The 20614-nt window shown below is 38.1% G+C and overlaps 1 protein-coding gene across 2 annotated transcripts in view; it reads left to right on the top strand.

Annotated features, from left to right (window-relative positions):
• Positions 1–20614, top strand: part of atrnl1b (attractin-like 1b) — a 928830-nt gene that overhangs the window by 345891 nt on the left and 562325 nt on the right. For both annotated transcript variants that reach the window (XM_072557357.1, XM_072557356.1), the window contains one exon: positions 16687–16780. In XM_072557357.1, the coding sequence (XP_072413458.1) occupies positions 16687–16780 (94 nt within the window). The remainder of the gene's footprint in view (positions 1–16686; positions 16781–20614) is intronic.

The raw sequence follows: 20614 nt of genomic DNA, 5'->3' as shown, positions 1-20614 counted from the left end.
TGAGTGGCCTTATTTTTGAATATATTATATAAGAAGAAATTCAAGAACATCTGCTGAAACAGAAACACGCATGATGGAGAGATTGTGTCTATTATGCTTACTGCAATTTTAGATTAGATAGGTCAGCAATTCTGATTAACATGGTTAATATCAGAGAGCTGTAGATTCACAGCATCATTTAAAGCATACTGCATTATTCATAAGATGGAAATTCATTCATAAGATACTAGGGAGTGGAGGATAATCTTCATGCAAATGGTCAATGAAGTCATATTATTTGTAGTATTAATGAGCTTCAAGTAAGTGCTATTTGTAAACATTGTAAATTGTAGCAAACTTTGTGGTAGAACAAAGCATTTTATGAAATATTATGATGATGCTGTCACTTAACAAGGTTATTTTGTCCTTGGGTTCTTTTTGAGAGGTCGTAATGTCTGGAAATACCCTAGTTTAACAATGGCAGGGGAGTAGACAGTTCTCCCAATTCAGGTTGTTTCTACTTTGATTTAGTTACAACAGTGAGAAGCTACTGCAGTGGAAAAAGGTTCCATACTTGAGTAGAAGATCCCTGGCTGACTTTTCTATGTGAAATCTCTCCTGCCTGTTAAGAACTTGTGTTTGAATTTGCTTTTTGCCAGGGTGTGTGTTTATGAGATGTTACGGGAATTGGAATAGCTCCTTAATTAAGTTGCTGTATCGGGTTAATTAAATTTTCTAATAGTTAACTTACTCTAAATCCTGTTTCCTTTTGTTTGTGATTCAACTGTCATGTTTAAATAAATTTTGTTTTGCTTAAAGCTGAGTGATTTGACCAGCTACATCACACTTGGAATATCCACTTCACATCTGCCTTTAAAATAAGCGAAAGTTAGGGTGTAGGCTACTTTCTTAAAATATTTTGTGGCGATCTGGCCTGGTCCATAACAATATTGTGAATGAGATAAATAGTTGAAAAAAAATGAGGAACCTAGTATGTGTGTGGTAATAATTGGGTAGCTTTCTCAAAAAGCTAACTAGACATAATGGGCCCCGCAGCTGCCTTCTATGCTTTACCATTCCATGATTCCATTGAATGAAAAGATGTTTAAAAAATAAGAACATAAGCACTAGGAGCAGGAGTAGACCCTCTGGCCCTTCAAGCCTGTTCCACCATTCAATAAGATCATAGCTGATCTTTTTTGTGGCCTCAGCTCCATGGCTCAGTGGTTAGCACTGCTGCCTCACAGCGCCAGGGACCTGGGTTCAATTCCTGCCTCAGGCAACTGTCTGTGTGGAGTTTGCACATTCTTCCCATGTCTGCGTGGGTTTCCTCCCACAGTCCAAAGATGTGTAGGTTAGGTGAATTCGCCATGCTAAATTGCTAGTTGGGTCTGGGCACAACCTGCTTGGGGTTTTGTTGGTTGAGGTTGTAGACTATAATTAATTCATTAGGTCTGTCCTCTGAAGTTAATTAAGACGGGGCTGTTCATATGTAAGGAGAGCTAAGCTGAACTATGTTCAAAATTCCCAGTACCCCTATCACCATGTCTCAGTCCCAGAGACAAATGGCTATGACAACAGAGTACAGGTCCAGCAATCCCTGAAGATGCTGGGCCTGGTTTTCAATGACTGCCCCTACCCTGTCAATACAAGGTGACATATGGTCACTTCACTATCTGCACTAATGTAGTTTCTGGGGATGGAGAGCAATTACCTTCCATTTACCTGTCTGCCAATGCTGCTCCTCCCTTTGCATTTGGGCAAAGTCCCTGATTGTCAACACTTCAGGGACCTCTCTAGCTGTCACACTGAGGTGCTCACTAGATCGTGTACCTTCACTCTCCATATTGATGGTTTCCACTGAGACTGGTGGGTGATGCATAAAGTAACCCTGCTGATTATTCCTTTGAGATGTCCGAGATTGAGGATGGTGTTTCTAATGGAGACCGACTGCTCTCTGACTATGAATCATAGTGCTATCTTTGACATTTTGTGAACATGTCCTTCAACAAGCAGGGCAGATTCAGAATGCCACTGTTTGGGTGCATTGCAGTGATTAAAAATTGCATGGGCACAAAGGGTGTGGTCTTTAGATGAATATCCACCAAGTGGCAAGTTAATGATGTGAGACATGCCATGGAATTAGGTGTGCAATTAATGCGACAGATTTGGTGAAGTAGGGTGAGAGAACTCACTCAGTGCAACTTGGATTTAAGCAAAAGATCATAAGATTGTATCTCTTTCAGATTCTCAAGATATCTTTAAAGTAATTCACAATGCACAAATGACATTTGAAGCAAAGCCATTGTAGTGCTTCACGGTCACTAGTAATTTCTGAATTATTCAGTATGCTTTGAATGAATTGATTTTGATATTAATCAATAAATTAGTACTTTACATAGGGAAGATAATTTGTGAATATGATCATCTTGCAAATACTATTTCTATACACAAGAAATAATATGGGCATATACATCTGTGGAGAAAGCATCTAGCCCTGTGGCATACTTAAATATTTGCAAAACATTAGAATTTTGAGTTGTATATGTTTACATCTCATCTTAGCAGCATCTGACTGCAGACTTCGCAGAAGTACAATTTGTGGTGACATCAGTGAAAAATTTTCATTGCCCTTGTGATGAGGGAAAATCCCTTAAACAGTTCATCATTATTATTGAATTACATAAATGTAACAAGAGAAGATAATTAAAAAAATGCTTGGCAACCTAATTGCAGCGTTGACACTTGCATAAATCATTCATAAAAGAATTCTCTGCATTTAATTTCCTTCATTGTCTTTGTTCATTAAATCACATTGAATGTGTCTTCTGCAATTAGTATTCACAATGTAACGTTTATACCGAAATATATCCATATCGTGGTTATAATGATTGTGGTCGGCAGAAGTATTATCAATAGCTTTTTAATGGTTGAAGTATTCTTTGCTCAGCTGCATATTGCTTCTCCAGAGAAAATTAATTGTCTAGGTAGGACAAGGCTACTTCTGGGATATTGACTAATTAAAGTTAGCCAGGAGAAAGTGAGGACTGCAGATGCTGGAGATCAGAGCTGAAAATGTGTTGCTGGAAAAGCGCAGCAGGTCAGTCAGCATCCAAGGAGCAAGAGAATCGACGTTTCGGGCATGAGCCCTTCTTCAGGAATCATCGACGTTTCGGGCATGAGCCCTTGTCCTGCTCTTTGGATGCTGACTGACCTGCTGCGCTTTTCCACAACACATTTTCAGCTCTAATTAAAGTTAGCCATCATGTGAAATTGAGGAAAGGTTTTATTAAGCTGCAGTTGAGCTTGCGTTAAATTCACTAACACTGCAATTTTCTTAATTTGGTAGTTTGAACTTTTACTTTCCTTATTGGGCCAGTCAAATTAAGTTTGTACATTCAGAAGTCCTAAGATCATCGAATCAATGTCCTATTCAGTGTTTTTAGGGAAGAAAATTAAGGAGCATAAAACTTCTAAGCAGAAGAATTGTGGTTAGAATTTACTGCGTTTAGACTTCCCTAAACTCTGCTTTGACTTTTTGAACTGTACCGCAAATAAGGCTGGATCTTCTAATTTCACTTAATTTTTAACTTTTCTGTAGTTACTATGCGTAATTGGTCAGAAATGCACACCACCAGAAAATACTATTTTGGTTGTCCTTGGAATTCAAAAACAGAAAACATAGTTAATTTCCCCACCTGATATTTTTACCAAAGTCCTGCCTGATACTGTTTTTTTTTCAGATGGAATCCAATACCTGACCCTTGGCTTGATTTGATAATGTCTGTTCATTTACCTTCCCTGATCTGAGCTCAGGGTCATGCCACTATGTTAGCGTATTTGAGACATGATCGTCATTTGCTCCAAGATCAATATGTTGTAAAAGGAAGTGCTTGCATTGCACCCTTTATGACCTTTAAGACCCTCCATGATGCATTTTAGCTGACAAAGTACTTTTTAAGTATTGTCACTTTTTATTTTCTGTATTTTTGTTTGGGGACTCAAATGGGGAAAGAATGGGTTTAAAAGTCAAGGATTTATGAGGATTGCGGCATGTTTTAAAAACAAATACCCAGACACTTCTTATAAATGCTGTTATAATGGCTGAAGATTTAGCTGCAACAAGTCACTATTTGATCTGTGAACTAATGACTAGTTATTGACGACAAAGGCCTTCTGCTTGCCAATGACTGTGATTGATTCCCAACTGGCTTGGGAGTGTGAAAGAATGATGAAGAAGTAATTGGACCTCATCAAAGGCAGGTACTGTTTTCTTTGCAGAAAACTACTATCAGTAGTGTGAAATAAGCCAATTTATTTTTCCTTTCACAGCTTCCAGATGCTCTTATGTAAATTAATAAAGATATTTATAAGTGTAAAGCAGTCACCTTATGCCTCTTGAAAACGAGTTAAAGTATCTGGAACTTTCTGATCAGCAAGAAGATCATCTCAGAATACTCTGTAGGCAGGAATCATTGAACTGCCTCCTCAGTCTTTTGTGTTTGTATGTGTGTGTGGAAGGGTAGTTTATAAGGATGTCTTGATTTGCATCATGCTATACCGGTGAGGTATAATAATATATTAAGTATGGCAGCCAATTTGCACCCAACAATCTCTTTCAATAACATTGTGATAAAGGGATACAGGTCAAAGGCAGAGGTATGGAGTTAGCCACAGATCAGCCAAAATCTCATTGAATGGTGGAACAGGTTCAAGGGGCTGCATGGCCTACTCCTGTTCCTGTATTCCTACTCATCTTGATGTCACGTGGAGTGAATTGAATTGGCTGAAGACTGGCTTCTTTGATACTGAGACCTATGGACAAGGCTGAGATGGATCCCACACTTGGCACCTGTGGCTGAATATTGATTTGAATATTTCAGCCTTATTTTTTCACTGTGTTGGGTTCCCTTGTTGTTGAGGATGAGTATATTTGTGGAGTCTAAATTTGAACATTTAGAAAAACACATTCACTGGTTAGTGTGTAAATTATTTGGCAGAGACCTAAAATTTGATTATTATAAGAACCTGGTTCTATGTGCTCTGTAAGCAGATTTAACATACCACAAGTACTCTGTTGGAACAAGTTTCACAGATTCTAATTTAAGGGTAGATCTTAGCAAAATCCTGACTCAGGGCTGGCATCACATCATAGTTTGGATTTGCATCCTTTTTAATTTTAATTCTAGTTTTCGGCCATGTTTTAATTCTGAATTGGCCATTAGATGCACATTTAATTAAGTTGCTTCAGTAGTATAATACAAAGAGAGCATGTTTGTATCAACATAACGCATTGAGGTAAATCTTATTTTGTAACTGAAACTATACTGAGATCAGTTTTAAAATCCACAATGTAACCTTATGATGTTAGTGCATTTTATTCAAATGAAATATTGTGCAAACAACTGTTAGAATAGGATAAGTTTTATAGATTTTGGTCTTTCAGTTTTAAGAAACATTAATTTGCCAGTTTCATAGAAGTTCAGGTAACGTTTTTTTAAAAAAATCTTAGCTTTCTTAATTTTGTAAAATGATTTCAGTTTGATGAAAACCACTAACATTTTATATTTAAAATAATCATTTATCAAATGTTATTAATGTAGTACATTTTCCAGATGCCTTACAGAGGTAAGTTTAAAAATTAAATAGAAATCATACTTGATGTCAGGGATCTTGAGTGGGGGCAGAGAAAATTTAACAGATTAGAGATTTTAATTAGTAGATTAGTTTGGAAAAGCTGAGTTGTTGTTCTTGGAGCAAAAGAGATTTTGGGGAGATTTGATAATATATAAGATTATGACAAATTTAGATAAGATACATGAAGGAAAGCTGTTCTCACAAGTTGATGGTACAAGGACTAGGGAATACAGATTGGGCAGGATGTACGGATGAACCTTTTAACAAAGTGAGTGATATGGCTTGTGATAGAGAGTTATGGGGATAGAGCAGGGAAATGGGATGGACTTGATTACTCTGCAGAAAGTTGATATTGTCCATGAACCAAATGACTGTCCCCTGTACTGAAATTACTCTGAAATTGCATTTCAATGGGAATTTTCCAAAGTTGAACATGAACTTGGAGCAGGAGTAAGCTATTTGATATCCCTGATAACCTTTGAATCCCTTATCAATCAAGAATCTATCAAGTACTATCTTAATACTTGTGGAAGACTAGTTGAGAATATGCTGTTTATAATTCTCCTTAGATGGAACTATCATCCAGTTCAAGGAATTCATCTGATTAGTGAAGTAAATATAGTCTTGGCTGGTGAAAGGTTTTTGAATGCATTCAGGTTGAGTTACATAATTGCAGTTTGCAGTAGACTTGGTCGAGTCTAGAGCCTCTGATGTGCAAATAGAAGTGTGATTTTACACGTGTTTTTGGACTAAGGCAATGGATAGTTTTTTTTAATGTACATAATTGTTTAATACCTGATATGAGATTGTTGGATGTTTGAAATTTCCCTTAGTTTAATGAAGGACTTATAATAAAAGAAATGCTCAGGCTGCAGTCAATTAAGGTTTCAGGCACAATTCAAAGTACCATTATATCACGAGCTGTCCCTAACAGTACAATAGAATCCTCTGTTTTGCGTTTAGGAGAAAATGGAGATATGGATCAGAGAGGCACTGTATTGTGTTAAGAATTTTCAGCCCAGTGATGAATACGTTAGTGACTGAACCTTTCAGTTGTGCAGGGTTGCATAACTGCAGTGTGTGGAAATACTACCTAGATTGTCTGAGTAATAAGAATCAGCCCAAAGTTAAGGAATTTGAGAGTTCTACCAATTTCAGATTTGGGCATGATGAGACATTAACGTCTTTAGTAATATTCATTTCTCGTAAAATTTATAAGCAGAATCTCTTTTCCCACTCTTCAGTGGTGTTTTAAAGGCAAGTCATTTTTATATTACTGATTTTCCTCAATTTTCTTCTGTCATTGAAGATTGGTAGTTTGGGCAGGGATTAGCAGTAAGCTCAGCCATAAAATTTTCACCTTTTTCTTCAGAACAAAGGCATAGTCAACTTGGAACTTTTTTTTCTCCTTTTCCATTACTGCATTTTGCTTTCTGCGTTGTTCCTCAGATTAACTAAGTAAAATTTGCATGACCATTCTGGAGTAAAGTCCCAGATTGTCTTAAAATAACCAAAATATTATTGTCCTCATTTCTTAGTTAATACTCTCCTTGAGTTATATCAACTGTAGCCTGTCTCCAGATGTTTTCACAAACCTATTAATATTATCTCATCCACTTATTGTCACAAGACTGCAGGGCTCACTTGCACCATGAACTTTGCTGGAAAGAAATCGTTTTAGTGCTTCTGCCATATGTCCTCTTGGTATTTTTCAGAAAATTTAACTTCTGTCAAAAGTTTAACTCAATACACTTGCATAGTCTAATAAGTTAAATGCCAGTAGACATTGGGGCACTTCCATTTGGAATTACTCTAGTCTTTTGAATGGTCTACTGAATTCATTTATGTTTTCTTTTGTGGAGCTACTTTCACTATTCCTGAATGCACTTTTAGTGGCCGCCAAGTCCTGGAATTGGACATGAATCTGGAGCTTCTAGCTCACTGGCAGGAATTTTACACTTTTTGCTACAAAAACTCCAGGTTAAGTGGATATGGAATGCAAGGATGAAAGAAGCAGTAAGGTTTCAGTGGTCACCTAGACTGACAGGCTGAGGTTATAACTTATTCAGTGGAATATTACCTTAGTTGCATATTCCATGCTAAACTGAATTGCGAACTCACAACCAAAATGCAAAATACCTGCATATACCCCTGGGGATGGACAAAGTAACTGTTTGTCTTCTGTCTGAGGGAGCAGGTCCTACTTGTACATGACGTGAGGCTCTTCAACAGGCAATTTCATTAATCAGTTTAAATACATCTATAATCATGGGATTCTGTGTGTGAACCGCATGCAGTGACAAGTATACCAAAAACAAATCTTGACCGCAATAATCTTGACCATTGTCATTCATCAATACAAATTGGTCACCATGGTCTCAATGAAGCAACTTACAAGTGTCAACTGCAATCCATAATTGATAATGATATTCCAAGGTCTCATAGGCTGCACAAGAGCGTGGAGCTGCATTCCTCTCACAATGTTGTGTAAGTATTTGACAATAAGTTCTTACATGCAATGATATCTTTGGTGGGTGATGTGGAGATTATGAGGGAGTTAGGGAGAGAAAGCCGTACTGCATGTCCATTATGCTTCACGGCTTCTGTTGCGTACACCAGAATAAGGTCTATTATATCAAATCTCAATGAACAAACATACCATGGCTCTTGTTTGTGGTGTCCTTTATGTCCCACTTTATCAATGACTACAGTAATTGTGCTTCTGATGCAAATGCTGACTGCTCAAAATACTCTCTCTCTCATTTTCCAAACAATGGTTCATATTAAAAAAAAGCATGTTTCTTAGCTCGTGCTAACTCTGCTTTGTAGTAATGCCTATTTGAAAGTTGAAGCTAAATCGAAGCCCATTAGCCTAGAGTTATCCTCGTTTGGAGAGCTTTGAAGATTCTTTGGTCTCAATTTATTTCTGATGTGGAGATGTCGGTGTTTGACTAGGGTGGACAGAGTCAGAAGACATATAACATCAGGTTATAGACCAACAGGTTTATTTGAAATCACAAGTTTTTGGAGCACTGCTCCTTCACTTGACAAAGGGACAGTGCTCTGAAAGCTTGTGATCCCTTACCTGGTGTTGTGTGACTTTTGACTTTGTCTTAGTTTATCTCTGTTTGCTAGAAATTTTAAGCTGTGTTTTTAACAGCTGCAGACAGTTAGAGTAAGTAAATTCCCTGGAAGAGTTTGATTTCTCATTTGAACTAAGAGTGGAACTAAAAGAAGGTGTATCAAGACAGTGAGCTGGGTGATGAATTTATCTGCAGCATATAACTGCCAACCAGGTTTCCTAAACGGAAATAGTCCCGTTAGGCCTGTACACATCTAAATCTAAACCTGAGTTCAAATTCTAGCTTATGCATATTGTCTGTGGAAGATCTAAAAAAACATAGTGCTGTATTTTGCCTTGGAGGTCATACTGATTTCCAAGGAGAGACTGATGAGATGAATAATATATGGCCTTTGGTAGGATTGCATTTAACAGCTTAGGTAGCCTTTTCTAATTCCAAGCATGTTTGATAGAAATGTTTCAAAATGGAAAGGGCATCCCCAAAATAAAAGTAACTAAGGGATTGCAGCCTTATTTTTACAAGCAATTTGATTTTCTTTTAAATCAGAACTTCTGCCAAATGAATTTTATTTATCATCTTTTCTCTGGGTAGTTGTGAAGAGATGGTTAAAAAGATTAAGAAATAACCTAAGATAACTTTGAACTAGCTTTAACATTGCAAATTTAGATGCTTAATTATCATTACCACAATATCAAACACATGTTTTTAATGACTGATTTTTGAGAATTGTTTCATTAGATTTGTCTAAATGTTTCTGCACAAATACAAGAACTTGATAATTCTTGTTGTAAAATGAAGGTGTATTTGAAACTTAATAGCAGTACATTTTTATTTATTGAACGATGCATGAGAGAGATGTAAATTAATACTTTCTCCCAGATCCTGCTGTTAATAGGTAGTTCTCACAGGTATCAACATTTCTTTTAGTAAATGTTCTTCTAGTGAACTCTCCTTTTTGTTTAGAATGTAGTTATTATATGTATTTTGATGGTGGTTTGACACCTCAAAAAGGAACTATTTGCATTCCAATGACTGAGTAACCAAGGAAGCTGTATGTCATAAGAATTGTGATGATGACATGTACTTTGACAATTCTGGTTTGTGGCAAACTGTTGAAGCAGTTCTTTTTTTACATTTTTATGAAGATGATCTAGCATTTACTTATTGTAAAAGCTCATATTTTTAAGTAATGAACTTAAATAGCTTTTTGCTTGTGATAAGTGGAAAACATGTTCTGTGTCTGTGGCTCAGAATGTAGTTAATCTACAGATTTGAAATACAGCACTATGTTTGTGTGGTGTGAAAGCTGAAAGAATGGGACATACACAGACCTTAAAACAAAATGTTTTCAATTACATAAAACGTTTTGAAGGTCAACTGAGATGAGAAGCCGGACAAATGTTTGATATGGCAATGGAGGATCGTTTTTTAGATTAGATTAGATTATTAGATTAGATTACTTTACAGTGTGGAAACAGGCCCTTCGGCCCAACAAGTCCACACCGCCCCGCCGAAGCGCAATCCACCCATACCCCTACATTTACCCCTTACCTAACACTACGGCCAATTTAAGCATGGCCAATTCACCTGACCTGCACATCTTTGGACTGTGGGAGGAAACCGGAGCACCCGGAGGAAACTCACGCAGACACAGGGAGAATGTGCAAACTCCACACAGTCAGTCGCCTGAGGCAGGAATTGAACCCAGGTCTCTGGCGCTGTGAGGCAGCAGTGCTAACCACTGTGCCACCGTGCCGCCCTAGCACCGTTTTAGCGATAGCAACCACAACAAAGCGTGATTCAGATTTGTTCTGGACAAGGAAAAAGGTGGTCTGTAAAAGATGGGGGGTAGGCAGATTTTAGTCAAATAAAACAGGATCTGGCCAGTTGACTGTTCTTGCAAGTAAGTCTACAGTTGAATAGTCGAGGGCATTCAAAAAAGAGCTGAGGAGAGTACAGGCCCAAAGTGTACCTTTCAGAGGGAAATATAGGAGCAATAAGTTCAGAGAACCCTGGAGATCTAGGACAATTCAGGACTGGATATGGAAGAAAAGGACTTTTAGCATGTCCAAAGGGAACAATTCAACTGTGGCCCTCAAGGCATACAGAAAGTGCAGGTGGGAACTTAAAGCAATTTTAAAAAGGAGGCATGAGAAAGGACTTATGAACAGGATTAGGGAGATAAGGGAAGTTCAGTTGATGTTGTTTATATGGATTTTAGCAAAGCGTTTGACAAGGTCCCACATAGGAGACTGATTGAGAAGGTTAAAGCACATTGAATTGAGGGAAACTTCAATGGATGGATCAGTAACTGGAAGGATGTGATCACACTGGGGGGATACAAAGGAAGTTCACCAGGATGTTGCCTGGAATGGAGAAACTAATCAATGAGGAGAGACTATATAGGCTTAGATTGTTTTCTTTAGAGGAGTAGACTGGGGGATGGATGGGGGGTAGGCATTTTTGAGATGTATAGGATTATGAGGGGTGTGGGCATGGTGAATAGAGAGCAGATCTTTTCCTTCGTTGAGGGGTCAATCAAGACAGGGTATAGTTTTAGGATATGGGGCAGGAGATTCAGAGGGGATTTGAGGTAAAAATTATTTCACTCAGATGGTGGGAATCTGGAATGCACTGCCTGGGAAGGTAGTGGAGGCTGGAATCCGTACAACCTTTAAAAAGTACTTGAATAAGCACTTCAAATATCATAACATTCTAGGACATGGTACAAATGCAAGAAATTGAGATTGGTGCATCTTCAGTGGTAGTTATGTTGGTACAGACCCGATGGGCCAAAGGGCCTTTCTTGCGCTGTATGAATCTGAATCTCTGACGGATACAGTGATTTACAAGGCTCTGCGTGCAAAGACACACCAATGTTATGTAATGCTTTTCATTACCACCAAACATGTCAGTACACTTTACTACCAATGAAGTGCATTTGAAGTGTATTGACTATTGGAATATGGCAGCCATTCTGTACACAGCAAACTCATATAATGAAATTTACCAGAGTAATCCATTTTTGCCATGTTGATTTTTTTTTAAACCTAGAGTCTTATATCTTAGGAGAGTGATATTAACTGAGCAACAGCTGACATCAAAAACTTAAAGATGCAAATGGTTTTGGATAAGTATATCAAGTGCATGATATGGACATTTAAAATAGTGGTGGTAATTAGTTGACACAAATGACTATCTTATGTATGTAATATAGTAGGTGTTCATGTTGCATGTCAAAGCAACTTAAAATCTTGGTTCTAATCAACACATTCAGATACGTAAATACACACCTCTGGAGCAGGTGGGACTTGAACTCAGACCTTCTGGCACAGTAGTAGGGACACTACTACTGCACCACAAAAATCTTCTTTGTATTGTTTATAGATGTTTTCTAATCAACCTGTTCAGAGACGTTATTTGCACATCTCTGGAGCAGATAAGATGCAAACCCAGATCTCCTGGTCAGAGGTCAGCACTACTTAAGTTACAAGCTGTTTACTAATCAACATAATTCAAACTGATTCAGCTATAGTAATTGTTAGGATCCCTATGGAAACCAAAATCAATAAAATTCAATATGAAATAAAGGGAAATTCTATTCAAAAGAGGCTATAAATTAGACCTTAATGAATTGATATAAACAAGATAGGTCTCTTATATTTCTCAGCTAACCCTCTTAGCATATATGTGACATCACGTGCAATCCTTTCCATCTCTCCAGTAGAATTCAACTATTCTTTATCAAGTAGGATTTGATCACTAGCTAACATCTGACAGCAACATTTATTCCATCTTAAGTTCCAGGGATATTATTGACATTGAAAACACAGCTCTGCAAAATGTCCTTTTTTTTTGTACAAGATAGGCCTGCTGCATAGTTTCCCAGTGTCACACTCATTTAACTACTCAATGCAAACCTGGTATAAGGTATGGTTGGCTTCACTTTTTTTAAAAAAAAGCACCAATCGCCTCCATAAAAAAACAAAAGAACCGTTGTAAATCAGAAACAAAAACAGCAATTGCTGGAAAAGCTCAGCAGGTCTGGCAGTATCTGTGGAAAGAAATTGGAGTTAATGTTTGGGGCTAGTGGGGAAGGGTCACTAGATCTGAAATGTCAACTATGCTTTATACCACAGTTGCTGCCAGACCTGCTGAGCTTTTCCAGCAATTTCTGTTTTTGTTACCACTCATTTAACTACTCTATGCAAACCTGGTATAAGGTATAGTTGGCTTCAGTTTTTTAAAAAAAGCACCAATCGCTTCCATAAAAACCATAAATCAAACAAAAACAGCAATTGCTGGAAAAGCTCAGCAGGTCTGGCAGTCTCTGTGGATCTATAAAAGTTGGTAAGAATCATTGTGGACATGATAAATTTCCTTAGCCTTCTGAGGAAGTAGAGGTGTTGGGTGTGTTTTCTTACTGTAATGTTGATATGGTTGGATCAGGTTGGTGATATTTACTCCGAGGAACTTGACGCTCTCAACTACCTCCACCTTAGCACCATTGATGTAGTCAGGGGCATGTCCTCCACTCTGCTTCCTGAAGTCGATAACTAGCTCCTTCATTTTGCTGATTATTGAAGGAAAGATTGTTGTCTTTACACCATGCCTCTAAGTTGTCTATCATTTCCTGTACGCTGTCTTGTTGTTTGAGATCCTACTCACTATATTGGTGTCATCAGCAAATTTGTAAATGGAGTTAGAGCTGTACTGGGCCACATCATTCAAGGTGTATAAGGAGTATTGTAAAGGGCTGAGTACACAGCCATGTGGGGTCCTGGTGCTGAGTATTATCATGGAAGTGGTTTTGTCGCCTATCCTTTCTTGCGGTCTGTGGGTCAGGAGCTTGAGGATCCTGCTGCAGAGTGGGAGATCAGAGTCCAAGATCCCAGATTTTGGAGATGGGTTTGGTTGGAATTATGATGTTGAAGGTGGAGTTAAATTCAATAAATAAGAGTCTGACGTAGATGTCCTGTTATCCAAGTGTTCCAGGGATGAGTGTAGATCTAGAGAGATGGCATCTGCCATAGATCCATTGTGATGGTAGCAGGTCAACGCAATTTGGGAGCTGGAGTTGATGTGTGTCATTCCTAACCTCTCAAAGCACTTCATTATAATGCATGTCAGAGCTATTGGGCAGTAGTCACAAAGGCACATTGTCTGATTTTTCTTTGCTACTGTAATGATAGTGATTTTCTTGAAGCAGGTGGGAACCTCACATCATTACTAAGGAGTGGCTAAAGATGTGTGCAAATACTCCTGTCAGCTGGGCTGCACAGGATCTGAGTGCATGACTGGGGACTCCAGCTGGGCCAGCTGTTTGCAGTGGGTTCACCCTCAAGAAGGCTAATATGATGTCTGCAGAGATGCTTGTGGATATAGGTGTACCCAAAGCTGTTGAGGCAGGTGACATTGCTTCACTGACCTTCTGTTCAAAATGAGCATAGAATGCAATGAGCTCATTGGGAAGGATGCATTGTTGTTGATGATTATACTTGACTTCTCTTTTTAGTCTATTATATCATGTAAGCCTTGCCACAGTTAGTATTTGTGTCTTAGCTTGGGACTCTACTTAATTTAGTATTGTCTCTTGGCATCCCTGATAGCTTTGCAAAGATTGTGTCTTGATTTCACATATCGGCCAGGGTCAGCTGATTTGAATGTCTCAGTCCTGGACTTTAGTAGGAAGTGGATCTTCTGGTTCATCCATGGTTTCTGGTTGGGTAGCACTCGAATTAACTTCTTTGGCGCACAGTACTCTAGCATTTATTGATGATGTTTGTGACAGTTGCAGTATACTCATTTAGGTTAGCCCCTTGAGTTCCTGAATGTGGACCTGTCCACTGACTCCAAGCAATCACATAGCAGCTTGTTCCTTACCTCAGACCAGTATTGTACGACTTTCTGTACCGGATCCTCAGACTTCAATGTTTGCCTGCAAGCTGGTAGAAGAAGCACAGCCTTATGGTCTGATTTACCAAAATGCGGGCAGGTGATGGAACAGTGCAATCATTCAGGGTGTTGGGCCTCTGGTGGGACAGGAAACATGTTAGTGGTGTTTTGGTAGCACTCTCAATGTTGGCTTGGTTAAAATCCCCAGCTCTGATGAACAAGGCTTCAGGGTATTATGTCTCAAGGCTATTTGTAGCAGGGTGTATTTCATCAAGCATTCTTTTCACTTCTACATGAGTTGGGATGTAAACTGCTGTCAGGATGGCAGAAGTAAACTCCCTCAACAGGTAGTAGGAATGGGGCTTCACTATTAGATATTCTGGATGTGTGGAGTAGTAACTCACCAAGGTTGTCATGTCCGAGCACGAAGAGGTTTTGATCTGGAGGCAGAGCCTTCCACCTAGTGCCTTGTCTGAGGACACTGTGCAGTACATCAGGTGGATTGAGAAGCCCTCAGGTTGTAAGGTGAAGCAGGCGTGAGCTATGTCTCTGTTAAACAGAGCACACAGCAGATTCTCAATTCCCTGTGGTAGGTGAGTCGAGCTTTTAAGTTTAGTCATTAAACTATTGTTTTCAATAGCTTGGATGTTTTTAGGTTTGGAATGGTTGAGACTAAAAGATGGGTTTTCTGAATATTGCCAGTTGTACAACAGAGGCAGTTGAGGTATTCAGACACAAAGTTATCTGAATTGTGAATAAAATGCCACTTGCCCCCTTGATCGTAAGCAGCAGTGTCAATGAGGGCACCCCTCTATGTCCAAGAGTCTGTCAACCTCTCAGAAATCTGCAAACATACAAATTAGGACTGCACCTTTCAGCAAGATCAAGGTTGTTCTGATTACTCCACATGTCTACCAACCTCTGTTAACATTTCACCCCCATGCATGCAAAGAATTTATCTGACTCTATCTTAAAATATTCAGTTTTTTAAATTTGTTTTTGAAAAGAAGAGTTCCAAAGACTCATGACCCTCTGAGACAAAATTTCTGTCTGTCTGAAATGGACAATACTATCTGTCTTGCGATGGCTTGCTTCAGGCTGTTCTACTATCCCTCCCCTCAGGCCTCTTGTGGTCGTATGCTGCAGCCAAAATGTGTTCTGCTTTCCTTAAATCCCCAAATCAATCTCTGGTCCACAGACATGTGACCACCTTGGTAATCTTTCCCATGCTGAGAAAAACAGCAGCCTGCAGGCCTCCTGTTCCATTCCCATCATGCCCATGCTTTTGTTTACTTCCCTAGTAAGCCTATCAGAAATAAGTAGGGAAAGAACAACAAGTGATTGGAGGTGCAGTTCCTTAATATTTCTTCCTATTTTGTTTACAAAGTTGATTGACCCTTGCGAATCAGGAACCTTTGGAAGGTTCCATGTATTTTGTGTTGCTTGGTGCTAAATTGGATTGAGATGCTCCTAATATGTGTGCTTCTGAATTAGAGTTAGCTTAACCCAGCTACAGAAGAAAATGATTTCATTTGGTTTCTTTAATTAACTTCAGGTAGTCTCATTTAGAGAGAGCTTGGATAACCCTGCTGAAACTTAGATAAAAATTAGAATTTGTATAGAGTTTTAGCAAAAGATTATGAACTCCATTACTCAACAAACTCCCAACAATGTTCAAAATCACACTCAGGCCTTGTAGAATTGGAAGACTGAGCAAGCACTATGATAAATCTGCAATGAGACAAACTGTTACAGCTGTACAAAAGAAGCCAAGTGTTTATTGTCCAGTTATTGATCTCTTGTCTGTCACTACCACATGTGCGGGACTGTTGGTGTAATCCAAAGACTAACCTTTCTGTGTTCAGGTCTAATCCTTATATCATTAAGTAAATATAGCATATTTGTTTTGGATAAACATCAACTGTGTTCCTGGGGGTTATTAGTTGTACTGTGTTGGAATCTAATCTTGTCTCAAGTTAATTCATCCACATTTCAACTATGAAGGTTACAGTATTTGAATGCATTGATAATTATTAGGGTCTGTGATTCCCAGGTGTCTATTTATTTTGTTTTGGCTTCTTGTATGTTACAGCTTGTAAATGCAATGGACATGCAAATGCTTGCCATGCCCAAACTGGACAGTGCTTCTGTACAACAAAAGGAATCAAAGGAGATCAGTGTCAGTTGTGAGTATTTCAATTCTACCTGATTGATGTCATTTTAACCACTTTTAGTTACTGGATGGAAATATCCATTACATTGATTCCATCCGATTTAGATTTCAGAACTCATGAGGATTCTAGCAAAATGTAAACATTGGATCATATGAGAAACAAATACAAACAGATACAGTAACAGAAGGAAATATATTTGTGTTAAATCTATGATGGGTATTGATCTCTCTGCTCTTACTAATACATTTTAAGTCGATACATTTAGACCATTGTCTTAGCTTATCTTTGCATAGATTACCCCTGTAAATCACAAAGCTTACTCAGTTTATAAATTTCTAATTTTGCATGTGCTGCCAGTAACAAACGTATTCTCAATTTACACTGCATTGCTTATAGATTGAGATATAACTTAACCAATAGTAGACTTTGTCTTGTCTAGAACTAATTCAATAGCACGAGAAAATAAAGGTACATTGAATACTATTGACAAATTATTCCTTCCTTCTGGCTGTAGTAAGTTAAATGGTACACATATGACATGCTGAATTAAATAAAAATAATTCAGTTATATGAGAAAGGATAATAGGTTGCTGCATTTATTAACAAAATTGGTGACTGTGTAAACAGTATCACAGTAAAAATGTGTAATGTTTTTAAATTATTCCAAAACCCAATGTGCCATTATGTTTTAGTTACCTAATCATGTGTAGATTTTATTGAATAAGAATAAATTATTGCCCATAGCATAAATTATCCTCTTCTGCATGCAACATGAACTTTTGAATTCAATTTTTAAAAATGATTTCTACTTCAATTTTGAATAGCAAATATTTGGATTCTTGAATTTCGGATTCTCGATCTTAAATTAAACAAAAATCAGAATTTAATTAAAATGAGAATCCTGCAGGTAATAAAGTCATGAAGACCACATTTGACCAAGTATAACATCAAAGATCCTTAACAAAACTGAAGCCAATAATAACAAAGGGGAAAATTCTCCACTGATGTACCTAGCATAAAGGGAAATGTTTGTAGTTTTTCGAAGTTGATCATCTCATCCCTGGATATTGCGACAGAAGTTCCTCAGTAGTGATGTAGACCTAAGCATCTTCAGCTGCTTCATTGACACAGTGGCAACAGTAGATACTATCTCCAAGATGCAATGTGGTAACTCGCCAATGGTCCGCCAACATCACCTTCCAAACCCAACCTAAAATATTACTTCCCAACGTTTTTCCCTCTAATTCCATTTTGACACCTGAAAATTGACCCGTCTCCTTGATAAACATTGAGAGTTTGAAGGGAGGAAGGTGGGTGTCAGGAAATATCCTTGTGAGGTGGGGGTGAGGGAGAGAAGACCTGAGAGACTGAGGAAGGAAGACAGACTCCCTACTTTTACTGCTACCTTGGAACTCGGGACCCCAATCTTTCAGTTCATAACCCCACTTGGGATTCTAAGCACTCCCATTTTGGGAAGCTTTGACCTAGAAGAACAAGGTCAGCAGATGAAATGCAACATCACCAAGTGCAAGTTTCCCTCCAAGCCACACACCCTCTTGACTGAACAACATCATTGCTCTTTCACAGGTGTTGCATCAAAATCCTGGAACTATCCTCATAACAGCACTATAGTTAAACGCACACCAAATAGACTACAAACATTTGAGAAGGCAACTTTCCACCACGTTCTCAAGGGCAATAAATAACTTTGAACTAGTCACCTTAGACATTGTAAACAATTATCTGGAGGTGCCGGTGTGGTACTTGTGTGCTACATCACCTGATGAAGGAGCAGCGCTCTGAAAGCTAGTGCTTCCAAATAAACCTGTTGGACTATGACCTGGTGTTGTATGAGTTTTAACTTTGTAAACAATTATCATTCTTTTTAATCTAAAATCCCATGAATGAGTAACTGGTAAAGCCATATTTATTCACGCAAGTCATTGTGTGGAAGCATGTGAACAAATTTGGAAAACCTAATTGCTGAGTAGACCTTTCAGTGAAAAGAGATGCATTTCATCCACTGTTTTGTTATAACAAGTCCTGATTTTATCGTCTTTCAAACGGTGAATAAATAATTGAAGAAAATTCTGGGTTGAATCAGGTTTGATGCCTAATTAAGTAATCATTTCGGTGATGATGACTTGTAGTTGTTTTCACTGTTATTGACCATAAAAGTGCTGAATGTCTAATGTTTATAATCCACAACAGTGAAGCATAAATAATATTGAAAGAAACTGCAGCCTTTAATGCTTATTGCACAGTAGACATCTACCAGATGAATTCAATATCAAGATAGTTGCACTTAAGTCACCAGTTATAAGTTTTCCGATGATCATTTTGCTTCTGATCTTAATTTGATTTAAAAATCGACACACTTGCCCATATTGTAGTTTTATCCGGAGCAGATGTGATTTTAACAGGCTCCAGGTTATGCCATAATTTTAAAATAATTCATTAACTGAGTACCCATCGCTAGATGTGCTCGAGAAGGTGGTAGTTAGTTGCCACCTTGAAAACCACTGTAGTCCATTGGTATAGGCATACTCTCAATGCAATTAGAGAGTTCCAGGACTTTCACCCAATTTCACTGAAGGAATGTCAATGTTTCCATGTCAAGATAGTGAATGGCTTGGAGGAGAACCTGCAGATGCTGATATTCTTATATGTCTGCTGCCCTTGACCATCTAGATGGTAATTTTATAAAACCTTTATTAAAGCCATTTATTTGGGTTAGACCCTGGAACATTGTCCTCCAGCTTTGCATTTTTGTGTTTATACCTTTTTGTCAGTAAGAATTTATATCCAGCAATGTCCTTGACTTTGGTCTAGTCTAGTTGTCACACTATTGGAAAAATGTGGAAGCTTTGGAGAGGGTGCAAAAGAAATTTACCAAGGTATTGCCTGGATTGGAGTGTATTAACTATCAGGAGAAGTTGAACAAATTTGGATCGCTTTCACTAGAGTGTCGGAAGTTGGGGAGTACCTGACACAAGTATATAAAATTGAGGCATGGATAGGTTTGATAGTCGGAGTATTTTTTTCTTAGGGTGAAAATGTCAAAACTAGGGGGCATAAGTTTAAGGTGAGAGAGGAAAAGTTTAAAAGTTACATGTGAGCTAAGTTTTTTTATGAAGAGGGTGAATGGTGCCTGGACTGTGCTGTCAGCAAGGTGGTGGAAGTAGATACAATAGCAACATCGAAGAGACATTTAGGCCAATAAACAGGCATGGGATAGAGGGATTGGACCACGTGCAGGCAGGTGGGGTTAGTTTAGAATGGCATCATAGGCACAGACATGGTGGGCTGAAGGGCCTGTTCCAATGATGTTCTATATTCTAATGTCCTTCATAGAATTTATCCTTCTACATGTAATGCAGTCATTTAGGATCATTTCCTTTAGGATATTTTTTAGTTTGAATTAAACTTAATTTTCTTGAAATAACCAGTTGATTTAGGCTGCAATGCCTTGCAATAAAAAAGTGAGTATTTACTGAAATTCTTGATTTGAAACAATGGTCAGTTTCCAACTTTATTCTAGAAATATATTCAGAGCTACTTCACAGAGTAGAATTGGAAAATGGTGGACTACTTCGCAAATGAAATAGGACTCTTCCAGTTAGGCCAGTAGAGATCCTTCAGAAATTGTAACTGTATTTGCATATAATTGTAGTGGAAAAGGGGCACAGAAAGGACTGCTGCAGCGCTTACTGTTTGCACTAGCTGATTCAACTTTAGAATCTGCCCTTTTCAAAAATGTATAAAGGAAATAAAATAATTGAATTTGATGTAAAAACCCAAGGACATTTCCTTGACTCTAAAAGACAGTCTATCAAAGTCCATGAG

This window comes from Chiloscyllium punctatum, chromosome 38 (assembly GCF_047496795.1).
Source record: "Chiloscyllium punctatum isolate Juve2018m chromosome 38, sChiPun1.3, whole genome shotgun sequence".
NCBI lineage: Eukaryota > Metazoa > Chordata > Chondrichthyes > Orectolobiformes > Hemiscylliidae > Chiloscyllium > Chiloscyllium punctatum.
This window is presented reverse-complemented; position numbering and strand designations above follow the sequence as displayed.